At 40.0% G+C, this 20,518-nt stretch overlaps 2 protein-coding genes across 6 annotated transcripts in view; both read right to left on the bottom strand.

Annotated features, from left to right (window-relative positions):
* Nucleotides 1-8,099, bottom strand: part of si:ch211-1e14.1 (UPF0606 protein KIAA1549) — a 55,237-nt gene extending 47,138 nt beyond the window's left edge. For all 3 annotated transcript variants that reach the window (XM_053677892.1, XM_047152749.2, XM_053677895.1), the window contains exons 1-2: nucleotides 7,894-8,099; nucleotides 6,898-7,081 (exon numbers count right to left, since the gene is read on the bottom strand). In XM_053677892.1, coding sequence (XP_053533867.1) covers nucleotides 6,898-7,012 — 115 coding nt within the window. In that variant the 5' untranslated portion in view covers nucleotides 7,013-7,081; nucleotides 7,894-8,099. The remainder of the gene's footprint in view (nucleotides 1-6,897; nucleotides 7,082-7,893) is intronic.
* A 3,095-nt stretch (nucleotides 8,100-11,194) lies between these two features.
* The window catches only part of hipk2 (homeodomain interacting protein kinase 2), a 97,860-nt gene continuing 88,536 nt past the window's right edge, over nucleotides 11,195-20,518 (bottom strand). For all 3 annotated transcript variants that reach the window (XM_053677891.1, XM_047154811.2, XM_047154812.2), the window contains exons 11-15: nucleotides 18,372-18,551; nucleotides 17,930-18,280; nucleotides 17,560-17,807; nucleotides 17,230-17,390; nucleotides 11,195-17,010 (exon numbers count right to left, since the gene is read on the bottom strand). In XM_053677891.1, coding sequence (XP_053533866.1) covers nucleotides 16,546-17,010; nucleotides 17,230-17,390; nucleotides 17,560-17,807; nucleotides 17,930-18,280; nucleotides 18,372-18,551 — 1,405 coding nt within the window. In that variant the 3' untranslated portion in view covers nucleotides 11,195-16,545. The remainder of the gene's footprint in view (nucleotides 17,011-17,229; nucleotides 17,391-17,559; nucleotides 17,808-17,929; nucleotides 18,281-18,371; nucleotides 18,552-20,518) is intronic.

The raw sequence follows: 20,518 nt of genomic DNA, 5'->3' as shown, positions 1-20,518 counted from the left end.
ACAAAAGATCTGCTCCAAAATTTCTGGCATGACTTAACACAGAGCTTCACATGTCATAACAAAGGCAACATGGCCTTGTCTTTGCACCTGCTAAGGTTAGCCAGCTAGCTCACGACCACACAGAATAATTCACTAACACAGCAATGGGCTCATTCGCCCAATATTCAGTAACTGACAGTCGGTTGAACATACACAACTGAGTATTTGTCCTACTGAGCAGATGACAATAACAGAAGCACATCCTCTGAATTGGGATGTGCTTCAAACACATCCGTATATTACTCTAGTCAACAGTATATTAGTAAACCAATGGTGTCGGTGCTACTAAGGCGTCTGGTTTAGTGTTTAGAATATGATTTGGGATGCAACAGCAGTTTTCTATCAGTGAGAGCAAAATGACAAACTTTTACATCCAGCCTCTTTAAAAAAAAAGAAAAAAAGTATAACTTATACCCTTAGACACATTTACTTGTTCAACCTCATTTGTGTTTCAGATATGAACCTGCTTAAAGGACTAATCCCCAAGTTAATTACAGAGTGATCCTTCAGAAAACTCAGATGAAAATATCTGAAACATAACCGATTAACGAGCATCATCCGAAGACCTTCAGTACTTTTTCAAAAGGCCTGCAATCAGACTAAAACACTTATGAGTTGTGAAATACTGGCGGTATAGGAGTCCATAACCCTTACACAAGCGAATATCTGAATTACATGGTTATTATTTTCCATTGTATATGTAGAACATGCATAATGTTTCTCGTTTTCATCCAATACTTTCGGTCAGCCTTGATTTCAGGCTTTTTTGTTCATTTTAACATATGAGCTGTAATCATGTAAACTATACGGCCAAACGATTGTGGACATCTGACCATCACACCCATATTATGTGCTTATTAAACATCCCATTCCAGATCTAGTCTCCCTTTGCTGTTATAATAACCTCCACTCTTCTGGGAAGGCTTTCCAATAGATTTTGAAGCATGGCTGTGGGGATTTGTGCTCATTCAGCCACAAGAGCATTAGTGAGATCAGGCACTGATGTCGGGCGAAAAAAAAGGCCTGGGGCGTCTGCAGTCTGCATTCCAGTTCATCCCAAATGTGTTCAGTGGGGTTGAGCTCAGGGCTCTGTGAAGGCCATTCGGGTTTTTCCACTCCAACCTTGGCAAACCATGTCTTCACGGAGCTCGCATTGTGCACAGGGGCATTGTCATGCTGGGACAGGTCTGGGCCTCTTATTTCCAGTGAAGGAAATTCTTAATACTACAGTAAGGCTGAGTGATATGACAAAAATATCATATCACAAAACTTGAGGGCATTTCTATGATGTGTATCATGATATATAACTTAGCTAACAAACTGTTTGCAAAACAGTAGAAAATAAACAAAAGAAAAACAATGTTGTCTGATTAACTTGATGATACTTTTCTTTAATGCCTACAAACACAAAGAAGATTAAAAAAAAAAGTCAAATCAACGGCATCCATACAGTACCATTTAATTTATAATTATTAAAAACATAAAAATACATCACCATACCAACAATATCTCAGATATATATATATATATATATATATATATATATATATATATATATGTGTATATATATATATATATATATATATATATGTGTATATATATATATATATATATATATATATATATATATCGCCCAGCAATGTATATTGCTAGGCAATATACATTGATATAATATCGATATCATGGTGTGTATATATATATATATATATATATATATATATATATATATATATATATATATATATATATTCACCATGATATCGATATTATATCAGTGTATATTGCCCAGCCCTTTGCTACAGCATACAAAAGCATCCTATACAAAAAGTGTACTTCCAACTTTGTGGAAAAAGTTTGAAAAAGATTTACATATGGTATGATGGTCAGGTGTCCAGAAACCTTTGGCCACATAGTGGATAAATAGTGGCCATAGTGCATAAAATAAAATAAAAAGGACAGGAATTTCTCTCTGGGAAGTCCTGTCACTAATACAGCATACGCTATTAGTCAGTTTATTATTCAGTTATTCATCTTACAGCGTATACTCAGTAACTCCTCTGAAACTAATAGGAAAGGTTTGTAGTTACATGAGCATGGACTGGGACTTTAGGAAGTGTTTGAATTATTATGTATTTAATAGTAACTGACAGAGGACTCAGAGGTCATGGTGTGCCAAGTTTGTTTCTGAATCTATACAGTACTAAACTACTGCTCATGCATTTTATGGTTTAGAGCCAGGACTATACCATCCTTTGTTGTTACACGTTACTCATTCTGATGGTATTTCTCGGCTAAAAAACAATCTTCTTAAGATCTTTAAGTAGAGAAATGTATCCTTTACGGACTCTACTAACGGAGAACGGTAGTCAGAATGCATTTACATTTGAAGCACTCAACACCAAATATGAAAGGAAGCAGCATAAAGAGTCTTAGTAAGGTGTTGCACCACCACAGCTTCAATGCACCTCATTGTCGATCAACAAGTTTCTGGAAGTGTACTGGTGTGATGAAGACCGTTCTTCCAAAACACATTCTCTCAGTTGGTGTTTTATTGACGGTGGAGAAGAACTCCATCTAACACGGCACCACAAAATCTCCCATACATGTTCAAAAGGGTTTGGATCTGGTGACTGTCAAAGACACAGTATAGGATTTCCATTCAGTTAGCCCTCATGCCCTGTGGAATGGGGGGGTGGGGGTGGGAAGTCATCCTCGAAGAGACCACTCCCATCAGGAGAGAAATATTTCATCATAGTATAAACGTGATCACACAGAACAACTTTGTATTGGTTTGCAATCTGAAGGGACAAGTGAACCCAAACCATGCCAGCAAAAATAAATGCCCCCTGCAGCGTAATCGAGCCACTGGGTTTACCTTTAACTATCTGTAATGCTGTCTAAGTCTGAAGTGAATTCTAAAAATAAATCGAAACTTTTCAGAACTAGTTCAACAAAACAAAACAAAATTTCAAACTACTACCTTTTGAACACAGCAGTAGTATTTTAAGCCTTTTCAAGCTCAGACACGATGGAATAAGGCCACATTTGAAGTTGATAAATTGAACAGTATATAAAGCACACAGATCCTATCTGTGCATCGCACATTTCAGAACTTCACAACAAACGTGGAATCTAACCAGTTTTTTTACATCACTGGGTCTAACCACTGAAGCGCCAATCATGGGACACACTAGCTATGTTTAAACACCAGTTATGTTTAAAATAGCAGTAGTTTAGAGTTCAAATCCCAGGAATGCCAGGCACAGTCAGGCCCTTAAGCAAGGCACTTAACCTTAAACTGTTCAGCTTGAGGCTTCTAGAAAGTCATATGGCACTTTAGGTAATAAATGTAATTACCTCATACTGCGCTCAAATTCTCCATTCTGATTGGTTGGAAGGTATTGATTTAGTATTTATAACTGCAGCTCTGACTTCCCTTTCAGTTGAAATGGCTATCACAGGTTTAAATTAACATGCTTGTTCTAATAGGTTATTGTTTATATATAGTACTAAATAACACAGGGACTTTGTTTGGTGGACGCTTCGCATCACCAAATTAAAAAATGTTTAACTGTTCATAAGGTTTTTTTTTTGTTTGTTTTTTTATGAGGAGATGTTTATATACATTTTTAGAAGGAGTCTCCAGTGCTGGCACTTTGTAACACTCAGAGGCCAATCAGCATACAATGCATGTCTTTGGACTGGGGGAGGATGCAAACTCCACACATGCAGGGCGGAGACGGGAATCAAACCCCCAACCCCGAGGTACGAGGCAAATGTGCTAACCACTAAGACACTGTGTCCCCAAGCCCCAGCTCCTATAGCCTGTCTTTGCAAAATCCTGCATGTGTTGTACTCTAATTATGAGCTGCTTTCCCTTGTTTTACAACCCCAATTCCAAAAAAGTTGGGATGCTGTGTGAAATGTCAATAAAAACTGAATGCAATGGTTTGCAAATCTCATAAACCCAGATGTTATTCACAATAGAACATAGAAAACATATCAAATGTTTAAACTGAGTAAACGTACCATTTTAAGAAAAAAATAAGGTCATTTTGAATTTAATGGCTGCAACACGTCTCAAAAAAGTTGGGACAGGGGCAACAAAAGGCTGGAAAAGTAAGTGTTACTAAAAGGAAACAGCTGGAGGAACATTTTGTAACAAAGGTTAATTGACAACAGGTCAGTAACATGATTGGGTATAAAAAGTGTATCTTAGAAAGGCAGAGTCTCTCAGAAGAAGATGGGATGGAATCTGGATGGAAGCATTTGTTTCTCTAAAACCTAGGGTTTTATATGGGTCTATGAGATTTGCAAATCATTGCATTCAGTTTTTATTTACCTTTTGCACGGCGTCCCAACTTTTTTGGAATTGGGGTTGTAGTTTCCAACTTTCTAGTTTATGGATTTGACCTAGTTAGTCTGTGTTTTGACCTTGGATTGGCATTGAATCTCTAACCCTTGCTGTGGATTCTGACAAGTGTTTTGCAGGTGCAAAACCTCAAGTGTAAAGATCTGTCAAAAACCTGGATGCAATATCTGGCAACTACCGCATGAGATGACAACCGTTCCAACCTGTTAAGGGAGGAGGAGTGCTGTATAGGAGACAGCAACTGCAATCGTTCAGTCAACACAGAGCACACCACAAGCTGAATGGCGTCTTTAAACTGTGGCCAATAACAAATTCATCCATAAAAGTTCAGTCAGTCACTTAATAAAAGAACAGAGAGGCAGATATATGGCATCGAATCTGATATGCTTTGAAAGTCAGAGCAGATGGCTTGTCTTATCCTGCCAAACTCTTCTCAACTTAATAAAACATCACTATTACCAGTGTATATCATTTAATCATGACAAACAGTCATTGTTTTGAAGAGCTATAACATTTGCATTAACTTAAAAATTAGATTAAAACAATTAGGAAGATTCACAGAGCTCATATGAGCATAAAGTACCCATAATCCAAAAACTTCAATAGGAAGGAGAAAATTTTATTATGACACAAAAACAATTTCCACTGCGAAAGCAACAAGATCTGCACTTAGAGTGTACTTAGGCACAGTTCATAATTATCATCATGAGGTTATTAATATTAAAGACACCCCCTACCCTCTAAACAGTGAGCATGACACTGAGAATAAAGCTGTGCACTGTTATCCATAGATGAAGTCTCTGTAAAAGACCAAATACCAAGATCTGAAGCTTTAAGGAAAAATCCACCCTGAACAACTCTGGATATTAATCTTTATAATTAACACACGAGTTTCCATTACGTCTGAGATTTACTTTGTAATGCCGTTCGACTACCTGCTAATAATGGCGCCTGTAGGACTTAACCCTTGCTTCATCTCTAAACAAAGAGCTCGATGCGGCAGCACTTTAGTCCTTTAGGCTGTCCATTTCTCTGACCCACTCTCTGCTGTAACTCAGCACAACTTATTTGAACCTTGAGTCCAGCATTTTTGAGGTATCTAAAATTTATATGTTTAAAATGACATTAAAGGAAAACAGGAAAATGGTGAGTGAGAAAGAAAGCTCTTGTGATTTTAGAGGCTAAGTGAAACCTGACCATTGTTTAAAGGTGCAATAGTTGAGTTCTTTGTATTTATTTCTTATGTACAAATAACCTGGAAAACATGTAGAATATGGTTTAAAAAAAAAAAAGGTTTATGCAATAACCTCAGCACAAGTTTATGAAGTGGCTGAGAAAACCTGTTTGGAAAACTGACTTCTAGGTCTATATTGCTTGTTTGTGTTTGAATAGGCCTCCTGATTGCCACAGACACTCTACGGGCCCCTGCAGATCTGGGGGGGGTGGAGCTTGAAGAACATGGGTGGGAAAGAGGTGGTGGTGAATGTAACTTTGAGAACATGGGTAGGAATGGTGTTGGAGATTCCAGAACATGGGTGGGAAAGGGGTGGTGATGAATGTAACTTCGAGAACATGGGTAAGAATGGTTTAGGAGATTCCAGAACATGGGTGGGAATGGGGGTGGAGCTTTGTGAAAATTGGTGGGAATGGCAGTGGAGCTTCGAGAACATTGGTGGGAATGGCAGTGGAGCTTCAAGAACATTGGTGGGAATGGGGTGGAGCTTTGAGATTTTGGGGGGGAATGGGGTGGAGCTTCAAGAACATGGTGGGAATGGGGTGGGGCTTCGAGAACATTGGTGGGGAATGGGGTGGAGCTTCGAGAACATTGGTTGGAATGGGGGTCAAATGGCAAATGGCGCACTTCTATAGCGCTTTAATCCAAAGCGCTTTATACTGTGTCTCATTCACCCATTCACACACACACACTCACACACCAATGGTAGCAGAGCTGCCATGCAAGATGCTAACTTGCCATCGGGAGCAACTTGGGGTTCAGTGTCTTGCCCAAGGACACTTCGGCATATGGAGTCACGTGGGCCGAGAATCGAACCGCCAACCCTACGATTAGTGTACTACCACCTGAGCCACAGCCGCCCCCAAGGGGCGGTCAAGGGGGGGTCAAGGTGGAAAAATTATTTAAACCTCAACACACTTATTTAACAATCTGAAACCTAATCTTTAGGGGGGAATAATCTTACCTAAGGCACCTTTCAATGTAGTGTCCTATTAAATGCATTGTAACTGGGTTAGCAAGGTCCCACGTGACGTCATTGCAGCACATAACCCCTAACTTCTCCCAGGAATAATGCAAATACAGCACCAACCAACAAATTAGCACCAGAATCTCTAACCACATCCCAAATCTTTTAGATTAAGCATATTAAATGTGTTTCTGGTGGAGTGTTCCTTTAACATCCTTGCTGCTTTAGCTTCTAAACCTTGTTTCAGTGCAAAGCTCCCACAATCATCGTCTTCATGCAACTTACCTTGAGCTGGGAGGTATGAGGTCGCCATGGAGACCAGCGTTATCAAGCACAGAGAGACAACGCGCCATCCTCGGCTTTGCGCCGTCAGAGCAGCTGCACGCGTCACAGCCTCCATTCAGACAAACTCATGTTTTTGGCCGAGGCGATTGGAGAAGAACCGGTCCGCACCGTGGACGAGAAAAATCTGCAAATTAAAATTAGGGATGGATAACACACACACATACACACACGTACACTGCAATGCAATGCAATGCAATTCATGCCTCAATAATCCGCACGAGCGTGCGTTAGAGGAGAATTCTTCGTGCGCGTGCTCATTTTGGGACTCGTAGGTGTGCGCGAGAGCAGAGCAGCGCGCTTTCTTTGTTTCTTTAGCACGCGCTCGTGCAGGAGAAAAAGAAAACCGCCTTGTTTTTAATCCAAACAGAGGTTTGATTAAAATAGAAATCCCATAGTGTCAATTATGAAGTAGAAACCTGAGCTAATGTGATGATATCCCGCTACTAAGCGCTAAGTTACTACCCAGGTACAGCTCAGGAGGATTAGGTGTTTAATATTTTATTAATCACTGTATGACCGATTAAAAAAAACATTAATTAGCTCTGAGCCGTTCTTCTCACTCGTGGATAATTTGGTGTGCCACTATGTAAGAAAGCTGGTTTTCTAGCTGTATTTGTGGCAAAACGAACAATAACAAACCCGGGTTTCCCATTACCAAAGGCTACTTTCCCAAAAGTGCTAAAGAGACTCTGACAGCAATAACGGTGTCCTGTTGTAGTGGCATTTAATGCTAGCTAAACTAGCTAACTGTCCGTCGCCGTTGGTACTAGTCAATATTTATTTATTTATTTATTTATTAAGTTCTGCGTTTATTCTTGCTAGCTCACATTAATTACATGCATGCTAGCTAAGCTTTGTGCAAAACGAAATATTTTCGCTAACTGCCACACATTTATCTCTGGAGCCTTTGCTAACATTGAGGCACACGACCCTTACCTTACAAGGCGCTTAGTTTATTAAATATCCGCTCGAGTCGACGGGTTTCATACTCGATTGCAAATCAGGTGCGGATCTAAGAAAAGTTTTTCTCCCATGACATCTTGACAACGGGATATTTTTCATGGATAGGTGCCTGATTCCTCTCGACTGATAGAGCATCCTTCCCTCCTCCAATAGAGCCACTCGTACTCGGCACTACAGTGTCCCGCCCCTCCTCTGTACTTATTTGGGCATGTAGTCCGAGGAGCTCGATCGATATTGGCTGTGAGAGCTGTCCATCAGTAACGGGGTTAGGTTGACTCGCCCATTGGCGTCTGTGGTTTCACGGCAACGCTGACTGTAGTCTATAGTTTGTCGGACGGGATAAAACTAAAGAGCTAAATTAGTCTTGTAGGGTGTTAAAATGCCTAAACAAGGGATTAGATAAATGAATAGAGAAATATACATTTCCTAAGTTAATAATGAAGACAATTATTTCTAACATTGTGTCATTTTTAATACATGGGAAAATACATGAATCGAAAGTATAGTCATTGATAATATATTGGCTCACATCGCCCCCTTTTGGTGATAAAGGAAAGGACAATTATATATTATAGGTTAATAAAAGGGCATTTTAATTCATCCACTGTATGATGAAATGTATTGCATAAAATTCGTTTCATGTATTTTATTCATGCTTAGAAGATGTGCTCATTTTAAGCATAGATATAGGTAGGAAAGTGCAACATTGCTCAGATATTTTCCATACTTGAACAGGACAACACACCATTCTTTCATTTATTCATTCGTTCATTCATTCATCCTTCAGCATCCTGGTCAGGGTCACAGTGAGTTTGGAGCCTATCCCAGAAACACTTAGCACACCCTGAATGGGATGAATGGGATCGCAAGGCACCAGGCACAATCTCATTCACACCTAGGGGCAATTTGTCCTGCTCATGGCCCCCAAATGGTCGGTAAGACCATTGTTCAAACTGCTGAATTCGCTAACGGTCAAAACACAGTCAACTTGTTCTCGTGCAGATCTGCTGTCCCTAATGGACGTAGAGATTTGACACCCCCAGCCAGCTCACCTGTATCTGTGGGTTTTGTCCCACTGAATAAATCACAAACTGAGGAATATAATCTAGCATTCCAAGAAACACTCCAGAATGCAAGAGCTCCTAGTCCATGTGCCTTACAGTATATACCCTTACGTGGATGTTGTTTCTTAAATTACATGAAGCTCATTATCTAGATCCGGTGTGTTGCACAATTCCCGAAATACTAACTTTCTTTAGGGACTGCTAGAGCGGTGGTGATGTGATGACTATTGCGTCACACCAGAGCACAGTGGATGGGATCTCTCTGGGGGCTCAATAACTTATTACAATGGTTAAACCTGGAATTTTTGCCCAAGATCATATTGTAAATCAATTGACCTTGCAGTGTTCCATGAAGGGAAGCCTGCAGAGCATTTATTGTTGTGCTCAGTACAAGCATTATGGTACAATTTAGGCCAGACAGCACTCACCCATTCCCTAGACCAACTGTATATCTGTGATGGAGAAAGCAGGCTTCCTTATGTAACCAGAGACTGGCCCACTGAGTGGTGGACATCATCAATGTTCATCATGTAGCCTAGTTCTGAGATCTTCTTGGGCCATCTTGCATGCACAGCATGTTTAAAATGTATACACAGATTTTCAATGATGCTTAAGTCAGCGGACTGTGTGGACCATTCCAAAAGCTTCAGTTGCTTTTCTTGAAGTAGTTCATGGTGTACTTTGAGGTATGTTTCTATCATTGTCCTGTTGTAGAAGCTTGTATCTTTTTAAGGTGTTCTTTTCGTCAAATGCTGCTTCTTTTTTTCTCCAAACATATGTTTGGTAATTGTGACCAAGGAGTTCCTTTTTTTTCATCATCAGTCCACAGAACTTGTTTCCGAAATGTCTCTGGCTTATCTAGATGTTGTTTTGAATATTTCAGAAATTGACTTATGTGATGAGGTCACAGATACGGTTTCCTTCTGATGACTCTTCCATGCAGATCATGTTTGTGTAAAACAGTGCACCACCACTTCTGTGACAGCTAAACCTTCCTGCAGGTCCTTAGTGTTATCTGGGGGATTTGGTTTGCGTAAACGGCCAGCATAAGGCAGTTCTATCTAAAGGTGTTCTTGGTCATTTTATATATACAGCTTTCCCCTGCTTTGTAAGCATCAATTAGCTTCATTTTCAAATCTTCAGACAGCTGCTCAGAGGAGGCCACGGTTGTTGCGTGTTAGCACAAGGTTTGAAAAGTCAGAGAACGTATTACACTCTGGAACTGTCCTCATCTGAGAACTCCTAATGTCAATTCTTGACCTGAGTAATGAGTCCCAATGACTCAATTAAGACCTAATGAGTTAGTTAAGTTCTGAGACTTTACATTCGGAAGGGTGTCCAAACTTTTGTATATGCAACAATTCCTTTTTTTTTTTTTTTTTTTTTTTTTTAAATCAAATCTAAAATACTTGTGCAATAACATTTTCAGAAAAAGAAAAAAATGTTTTTAATACTTTTCACTTAAAAGATCAAAAAAATATTACATTTGTTGAGGGATGCCCAAAATTTGAGCACCGTGTGACTTTACCTACAGTGAAACATACAGTTGTTATTACAATCTCTGCAGAAACAGTGTTCAGTCCAGGAATCAGTCCAATTTGAGAAATTGGAGAAATGTCATTTCTCAATCTTTATGTTATGTTATGTAAATGTCAGTCTTTAGTTATGTTGCTTTCCAGGTGAATGAAGTGTTATTGTGTTTGTCTGTTATCTAGCAGTAAGGATAATTAAATGAATGAAAAGTAGTATTTATAATAACTTATTGACCACAAGCGACATGTAAAACTGCTGCAGGCGTAGTTTGCCCCTCTTTGATCTGCTACTAAAACATGAATGTGTTAAAACATTACTCATTGGTCGCACTTACAGCTTAGTCTTTTGTTGTTTAACAGAGTAATGAGCAAGCATGTAACATGCAGCAGCCATCTAACAGCATGGTGAGAATTGAGTGACTGGAACTAAATGCGGTGTAAATTCCTACATCAGCGTGTTTCGAAGTGTTATATTCCTTAAAAAGTTGAGACATGTATATATGAGAATGCTTTGATTAATGAAGTCACAAATTATGGTCTTCTCTTGGTAATAACACATGTATTAAGCTAACTAAATTACCCATGAACATTGTCCAACTGTTATAAAACACAAAAAGCAGATAAGAGACATCAAACTAAAGCAAATAAATAAATAAAAATGATCATGAGATGAGGAGATTAATGCTGTGACAGTTTAATGTAAATCCAAGACAAAGTGTGATTACATTTCTACACATATACAATATGCATATGTGAGCATACAAATTCTCATTAATAACTCGATTCACCTTGGAGACCGAAAAAATGATCAAAAGTAACAGTGAATAACAAGCTATAACATAGTTCACCACAATGCGAGCCCCTTCTCACCCTACAGTTAGTAAATAGAACAATTAAAATAACTATATTCTTCTATAACCCAGATGTTTGTTAAAATCCTCCATAAATTTACACTGCTATCGTTAGTTGTCGAAGCCTAATAAAAACTCGCTCAATTTTTCTACAACGAAAATTAAGAGAAGCACACAACATCTTTAATGGTAACACAAGCGCTTAGTTAGCAAGTACTCGACTTTTTGGAGTTAAATCGTTCTTCTTCTTATCATTATTATATTCATTTTTAACATTCTATAAAGCCAGTAAAATATCCATTCTCATAACATACTTAATAATATTAGTCTAAGGTACAGGGTACACATAGCGCTACGTTAACAGATTGAAATAATGAGACTTCACACTTCTTCAAATCCCCAATAAAGAAAGCTAAATAAACAAAAGAAGACGTTAACAAAGAAACATACTTGAAAATACTGCAGCACACAATAGCTTTGACAACAACTAATAAGATACACCATTGAGAAACCCTACAGCAATAGACACACACACAAAAAAAAAAAAGACACCAAAAAATCAGGGTCAGGGTCCGATGCTTTCTTAGGTCTTGAGATATTATAGAAAAATATTTAGTTTACATTTGACTTGTTTCTTGTTGCTGTGCAAGTAGAAAAAAGTTCATGTCATACATGGCTGCACAAATGGCTACAGTGCATCACAGCTACATAATGGATTACTGTGGTGATGAATTGTCGTTTTGTCAGGTTGGATCTGACAGATTTGTGTCTGATCGAGTGTGTCTGTAGCACCGTCTGCACGGAGAATAGGATATACTGTAGCTAGTACGCCTTTACCTTTACATTAGTGAAGTAATACAAGACCCTTTTAGAGCTGTTTAGATAGTCAGGTTTAAGTCCATGATGGTTTTACCTGACTGATAATCTGACCAAGGTTACAAATTAAACTCCATACTTAGACCTCTGCCAGGGGTTTTAAATATCATTAACTGGTTTTTATTTAGATTTTTTTTGGTTCTAAAAAGTATTGAGAATGGCCATTTCTATATTTTGGCCTCTTAGCCATAGATGAATGACTTCATTAAACCTGTGACCATTCTGTTTTAACCCACGCCATGAAAAAAAACAAACACCACAAACACCACATTTTCAAACACTTAACAAAAGGGCTTTAAGTTTGTTGAAGTGCTGTCACTGTGTCACCAAAACAGCTCCGATGTTTTATCAGCTCCGATGTTGCGCAACAGTGTGTGCTTCAGAAAGCTTTCTTATACTGATTTAGATTATTTAGGGTAATAAACAACATTCTCTCTTGTCAGGAAATTAAAACGCTTCATAGAGTTACCTAGGAGGACATCTGGCGCTGGAAATTTCTTTTAAACTGAAGGAGACCATAAGACTGTTACAGATTGCATTACCATGGATAAAAACAACGCAAAAAAAAAAAAAGTTTCACAAAAAAAAAAAAAAAAATTAAATATAAGAATTTTGACCATTGCTTAAAGCTTTGAGTTCATAGTTTGGAAGGCAGTGTTTGGACATGTGGATGAATTTCCAGGAGGTGATCGTGTAAAGAAAATCATAGTTAAAAAGACTTTTTGTTTGAAATTTTGAAATTGTTACATCACATATAAAAGGTGTTTAGTTTTCAGACATAGCACATTTTGGTAACAGTAAGGTCACTGGATCTGTACTGCAACCTGTATCAAAAAAAAAAAAATTGCAGTTACTACTTTGTAGAGCTAACAGGGCTTTACAGCTCATCTCATTCAGTTTAAATGTGATAGGCTAAACAAAATGAAATTTCAAAAAAAACAAACGACACATTACTTTGAATAATACATTTTTGTGGATGTTAATGGTAATCAAGTTGCTCTAGTGAGACATATTGCATCCTTTTTTTAAAAGAAAATTTACATTTACAGTAAAAAGATGGCACTGTTTATATCAACTAATAGTTATAGTTATAGTTATATCTCTCTCTATATATAGAGATAGATAGAGAGATAGATATGAGATGTTTAGTCTCACATTGTACATTCATTTTGTGCTAGTGACCGTTACTGGTATTTTATTCAGGTCACTATGGAGTACTGCTTTATTTTTGTTAATCGATTCACATACTCACTTCATCACATTAGTAAAGCTGAAGAACTTGTAACTAAAATGTATAAGATGAGTAAGTGGCCTTACTTTCTTATACCTGTAGAAATCAAATGATTTGTACAATGGGATTCAAACAAAAGCACTGAGCAGCTTGTGACAGCATGCACAGTTAGCTTACTTGTGATTTTGAACAAATTATGTATAATTATTGTATATGCTGTGGTCTCGAATTTTTCTAATATCGATCTGATTGTTCTTTCTCTGTCCGTCACCTCCGTTACTTCGATGGACAATTCTCTGCATCATCAACACACTGAATTTCTTTGGTGGGAAGAATGACAACGAGTCCCCGTGTGGTAAGACGGGCCAGTCTACATGAGGTAAGACAGAACCGGAGACTATAGACGGTGCAGTGAGACAGGACAAGGCTTTCTAATATGGAATGTTAGATGTATTTCTAATAACACAGGAACCTCTCCGTCTCAGTGTCCTGGGGCCAGTGAGCTCGTATGGCGCTTAAACAAGCTGAATACAACTTAAAAATCAATAGACGTCCTGACATCCTACATCATTCAGATACGAATGAACAAAAGATCAGATAAGCTGATGAATGAAAAATGAAAGGTTTCACAACCAAAATCAACACTGTTGACTACTAGATGCCCCTAAGAATACTTATCATTATTACAACACCAAATACAAATAAAAATGAGCCTAATGATAATTAAAAAATCCTTGACAATTATTCTAAATGTATCTCTAACTGACATAATATATTTGTAGTATAGCATGATAATAAAAATAAACAAAAAAATGCGAAAATTAAACCACTTCAAATGCAAGTACTATGGCATGACATGAGAGGGGAGAATCAGATGCACTCGGAAAATCACATGCATGTGCCCTCATCAAGTCAAATCACCTAATCATTGGCGAAAACACAAGCTGACACTAATTCAAGCAGCAAAAAGAAGAAGAAAAATAACCCCCAAAACAAAAACAAAACGTTGGCCCACAATTTCCTCCCCATATCAGCTGTCCTTTTTCTCTTAAAGGAAGATCTAGCACATGTTCTTCCTTTAATTAAGACAAAGCGGGGCAACGAATTTCTGCAACTCTTTCAGGTGAACACTCCCTACTGTTGCCGGCTTCAGTTCATGCTGAGAACCACAGTCTTCAAAGCACACAAAAAACCAGCACGGATCTTCCCAAACAACCCTTTGGATCAGAAGGTAGTGTGTTTTCATGCAGTGCCTCTAGTAAGCGCAGATTCCTCCAGGTCCTACCGACATGCTCAAAGCCAACATGCTATTCTCATTAAGATGTGGAATTTAGTCTCCCTCTCTCCTCCCTACAATTCCCATCCGAAATCCATCCAGTGCCATCTTTTAGCACCTTAATCGGTCCTGTCCCTACCTCAACCTGCTCGCTCACCCTCACAGGTTTACTGTTTCAACATCATTTCTGCACCAGGCTCACCGGGGCTGTTCAATCCTGTTCGCTCTGCAAACACTCCTGCTCTTCTGACCTCCCTCCAGAAAGCCCTCCCCGATGTGCTGCAACTGGACATCATTAGCAGATAATATACTTTGACCTTAACCTCAGTTTTATGACTATTACTCAAACGTATTAGCACAGGTTTTCAAATGAATCACATGTAGTGCTTCAGTTCCAACAATTCACATCAATCTGCTGTTATAACAAAACAAACACAAAGCTCAGTGCCACTGAATAGGTTCCTAAGACACACAGTTACGCTATACAGTAAACATACTATACATAATTATAGTAACAAAATGTTACTAATCTTTACCGAATGACAACTTTGGTTCATTACTCCAAGGAAGTATCTTGGTCTAAATGTTAAATAAGCTCATGCATGCTAAACAAGAAGCACTGTTGTACGAAATGGTGTTGTGTATAATAACCTAGCTAATTACATTTAGGACTAAGCTTACACCTGGAAGTTAAGAACAAAACATCTCAGACAAAGATGTCCAACCTAGAAGCCAACGGTCAAACTAGTTTCTGTTGGTTCTAAAAGGTTTTCCAGCCAAGTAAACTGTTGTAATATGTGTAAGGCACTACAAGGGAACAATGATAAACCTAAGACGGTGGAGGAATGTTGTGCAGAGGAAGGTGTACCACGCACATGGCCAACAGCAGCACACACGTGCACAGACTATTTATGTTATACATGCTTATGTTATTACAACAACGTTGTGCAATCACATTTAAAGAGGAGGAACAAACAAATTCTATTGGCATCAGAAAGGTTCTTCATAAAATAAGCAGGTGAAGTTTGCTACATTCTAAAAGGGGGGGGGGGGGCTAGCTAGCTAAATGTCCTACTGTATGACAAAAGTATTTTCTTTTCTAAATGTGAACACAAACAGAGAAAAAAAATCTATAAATACACTAGAAAGTCTTTTGTCTTTTTTTTTTTCCTCATATTTCCAGAAGACTCTTCCAGCTGTTGTTAGGAGAGGACGGCGGGGTACGTGCGGCACCCACCACCGTAAGTGATTCGGAAATGTTTAAGACAGTTCAAGGCCATCGTTATTTTTTTTTCTTTGTAGAGCAGCAGGTATCCGTATTTCACCTTATATAACGTTCTCATCCACCACTTGACCTCAGCTCAACAGTCAGTGAAAAAAAAAAAGGAACCAAAAAAACAAACAAACGAGCTAATAAAACTCTCCCAAAATGCCAACAGACGTGACCATGCTGTAAAAGAAATTAAATGTAAAAATATATGATTTCCATATTGAAAATAATGAAAGAACCAAAAGAAACAGAACTGGCCCTTTTTATTTAAAAAAAAAAAAAAAAAAAAAGAAAAAAAAAAAGGAAACCAAATTCATATGCAAAGAAAACTCCTTTCAAACTCATCCCTTCACTCCCGTAGTACTCTTTCTTTCTCCATCAGCGTCTTCATTGTCTTCAAGTTTAAGCGTGACGGGGACAGGGAAGGGGTTCGGGGCCGTTAAGCTTGGGCATGTCTCACTGACTCTGTCTTTAGTGGGGAGAGGATGGGAAGCAGCGTTGGACTCGGCTCCAGTGTTTTCGGGTCTAGAGATACGGGTATTGGTTCATCTTGGTGGGGCTCAAGGGATATCCAGTGTAGACAGTGGAGGCGGGTGAAGCGCTGATGTATGTTTGATGGGCAAACTGGGGCTGGTACTGGCCATGGTGCAGCGTGGGGGATGGCAGAACGCGATGGCCCATGCTGACAGGTACCTGGTGCACAATGCTTGGCGGGTAGCCAGCGTGTTGGACTGCATGGTGAGCTGAACCTTGTGATGCCACCAGATGTGCCACAGTACCTGTGGATCCCAGGGCAGCGGGGGTGGTGTACGTGTAAAGGTGGGGTTGGCCAGATAAGTGAGTGGCAGCTAGGTGGGGGTGCACATTAGCGCTGTGGGAGGGACTGTTGTGGTGAAAGGAATAGGGAGCTTGGGCAGCCATTGTTGGTGCGATATAGGCTTGCTGTCTCCTGTGGCCTCCATTTCTCTCTACCGCCATGTGCTGCTGAGCCTGCAAAAGAGGATATAACGTTATTCATTGTTTTGCACGGTACCATCATGCTATTTTTTTATTAACACGCTATTTGCCCCAGGGTTCATGTTTTGTTTGTGGTTTGATACTTTGCACCACTGTACATATGCATACGGCTGTCTAGCGACAAACACGACTACACATCCATACATCAAATGCAAACCAGAAAGCTTAACCATATACACATACACTCCACACCTGGCTGAGATTGAGCGGCTGCTGCTGGAAAGGGTGTGGCCCGGAACGTTGCTGCCGATATGCTCCGCCTACGGGAACACCCCCTGATGAGTGATTGTTGGCTGACAGGCCTCCATTGGAGGATTTATACTTGTAGGCAGGATTCTGGTGGTTCATTGTGTCTGTAGTAATCAAAGATATATTTCCAGTGTCAGAGATATTTAGTAATTCATGTAGACTTCATTAATGTACATCCATCTGGCTATGGATGCCACAGACAACACTGAACTATAGAGAGCTCATATTAACTTTTTGTAATGGTAGACTTATTGAGAAAAGTGTCCGTCTCACCAGGCACAAGTCGATCACACTCGGTCAGGCTCTCGCTGGTCTGGCTCTTCAGGGGAGGGATGATGATGGTTCGGGGATTTCCGTTGTTGTAGTTGTCCAGCACTGTGCCCTTAGATTCATAGTTGTTAGCGTTGGGGCCGTTGGTTCGGGACCCGACAGCGTAGGGGCTGTTATTGCTGGAGTCAGAATCTGGGGAGTCGTGGACAGTGACACAGCTGATGACGTTCTTCCGCTGCTTGGATGATGTGCTGTGAGGAGATGAGCGCAACACAGGTAGGAAAATCATCAGCGTCTGTGTAATCTAATTGTTATTTAAAAAAAACAAAACACAAGAAATTGCATTATACATCAAAAAAATATCCCTGCTGACCTGGTGTTACTGGGCTGCTTGTGCTCATCCTCCTCGTCTGTGTCGCTGCTGATGGTGATGATGCTGACAGCTGGACTCGGGGTGTCGGGGATGATGATGGTCTGCCGAGGTGGGTTGTGTTGGTTGTGTTGCGGGTGTTGGTTGTGTGGTCCGTGGTGCTCTCGCGTTGTGCTGGATGCCTGCTCTTCTCCCCACCCTCCTCCTCCTCCACAGGCCTCAGCAGGGACGCAGGGAGCAGAGTGGCCATTTTGTACCACAGCGCAGCGTGGCGGTGTGTTCTCCTTCACACGCTTCGAGCGCTGAGGGGACAACACCGCCTGGGATGAGGACACCTCATAGGCGGACACATTCCTAAAACAGGAAGGCACATAAACGCGTCAGGGAATCAACTCTTCATCCCATCCATCTCATAAAAACCCAAACATGATAGTTAATTACTGACCTGTTGCTCATCTGCTGTGGCTTGCTCTTTTTGGAGGATGAGCTGTTGTTTGACGGCTGCCTCATTACATGAGCCACGCCCACGTTCAAAGGCTGCTGGGAAGGCAGGGACACGTGACCGGCAAGCAAGGCTGGCTGTTGCATGATGGGATTGTAATGGCTGCCATGGGGATGGGAATTCCTGAAAAAAAAAACCCCAAAAACAAGAGCAGCTTTTAGACTATATGAGCTTTTATACTCATAGGTTTTCAGAAAGCAAATGCCAGCGTGGAATGACGAAAGCTGGTCTTTTTCACTTCATTTTCAGTCCTTTTCTTAAATCCAAATCCACATCAGAGATAAATATTATTCTAAAGTCTCCAAAAAAAAAGGATAAGGCCCTGTTTTAATAAAGATATGTAAATCTATTCAAATGGAAATAAATCAAGCAACACTCCACAATGATCCACGTGACACGACAGTGCTACCGATCATGACCTAATTCAGTACGATGTTTGTCCAGTAGACGGCAGCAGTGTCTGTGTTGGACACAGAGCAGACTGACAGCAGAGGGATGGCTCTCACAGGAGAGATCTCTGACTCTGCAGTGCGAGTGCGACACTCCTGCAGACGGGCTCACCGAGGACAATAGAGCCGTCAGGGCTGGGCTGAAGGCTCGCATCTCCACTTCTCACGACATCAGCAAACCCAAATGAGCCTGAGCCTGCTGCCTACACAGCAACGTGAGCCAGCTCAAATCTTTCCCCTTATAGTTAACTTAGTGACCCGAGCTGCCCCACGAACCACTCAACATTTAACATTTAACATCTCTATTAGTACTGAATGCAATATGATGTTCTTTTGACGAGCAGGATTTTAAAATAAAACTGTGCTTCATTTTACATGCATAATTCATGAGCAAACCTAGCTGGTAGGCTGAGTACACAGCTTCCTGCCTCGTTCAACTTGCTCATTCATCAAAGTCAAATAGCCATGCAATATAACACTTTACCCCTGTGTTTTAATGGTGCAAATGAGTATCAATATGCTCAGTAATGGGGTATAGTGATGTGTCCATTCTTTTGATGTATACATATTAGTAGGGGTGTAATTAATGGTAAAAATGGTCTGCACTTATATAGTGCTTTTTTTAAGCTTAGGTTAGCTTTACACTGTGTCTCATCCACACACACACACACACACCAATGGCTGCAGAGCTGCCATGCAAGGTGCTAGCTTGCCATCAGGAGCAACTTGGGGTTCAGTGTCTCTACCCCCTGAGCCACAAGGTGGTTGTGTAGTTGTAGCCCCAACTACACTCACTACATCTTAATAACTACACTCAGTACATCTTCCCTGCCTCATCATGACATGGCTTAACCATAAGGAGGACACGTTTCCCTTCCATTCTAAATGTTTCCATGTTCTGCGTGTTTCCTTTCTAAATGGAGCAGCACAACTTGAAACGTAAAAACATTGTTTCAGGCTGTTTTCAAAAGGACATACTTCAAAAGCACCTCTTGCCACTGATTATAATAAGAACAACATGACGGATGTCTTGTAGCACTGAATGGCAATGCATGGAAATGATGCTCAATTGTCTGTTCAAAGAGTTTGGACCATGTGTCAGCATATAGGAGACGGTCTGGGTGCAGCTTCAGCCATACATGATGTAGAGCAAGATGGAGGAGGAAATAGCTGTGGTTGTCAGCTCACATTAGAAACTGCCCAATTCAAGTTTCCACATCTTACAGCAAGCACAAGACACACACATTTGACCTAATAGTGCTTATGAAATCTTCATCTGCTCAGCTCACTTGTTGTAAAAGCATCTGCCAGATATGTAAATGTATTATAGAGCTGCTCTATGGCTTTCTGATTTAATTGTGTGTGTGTGTGTGTGTGTGTGTGTGTGTGTGTGTGTGTGTGTGTGTGTGTGTGTGTGTGTGTGTGTGTGTGTGTGTGCACGCTAGGGCGTAACACAATGACACTATCTGTATCGGTATCAGTTTAGTGTTGACATCTTTTTGTATTCGTATCTGTATTCAGATTTGAACCCAAAGTGGGTGTGGCCTAAAACAGAAGTATTTTTTTTTTTTTAGTTGTTGATTTAGTTTTGTTTTGTTTTTAGCCCTACCACAATGTCCTCAGAAACACTGGGAAAACAAA

Source organism: Ictalurus punctatus, chromosome 4 (assembly GCF_001660625.3).
Source record: "Ictalurus punctatus breed USDA103 chromosome 4, Coco_2.0, whole genome shotgun sequence".
In the NCBI taxonomy this organism is placed as follows: Eukaryota; Metazoa; Chordata; class Actinopteri; order Siluriformes; family Ictaluridae; genus Ictalurus; species Ictalurus punctatus.
The sequence above is the reverse complement of the archived record's forward strand: the minus strand, read 5'-3'. Positions and strand labels throughout refer to the sequence as shown.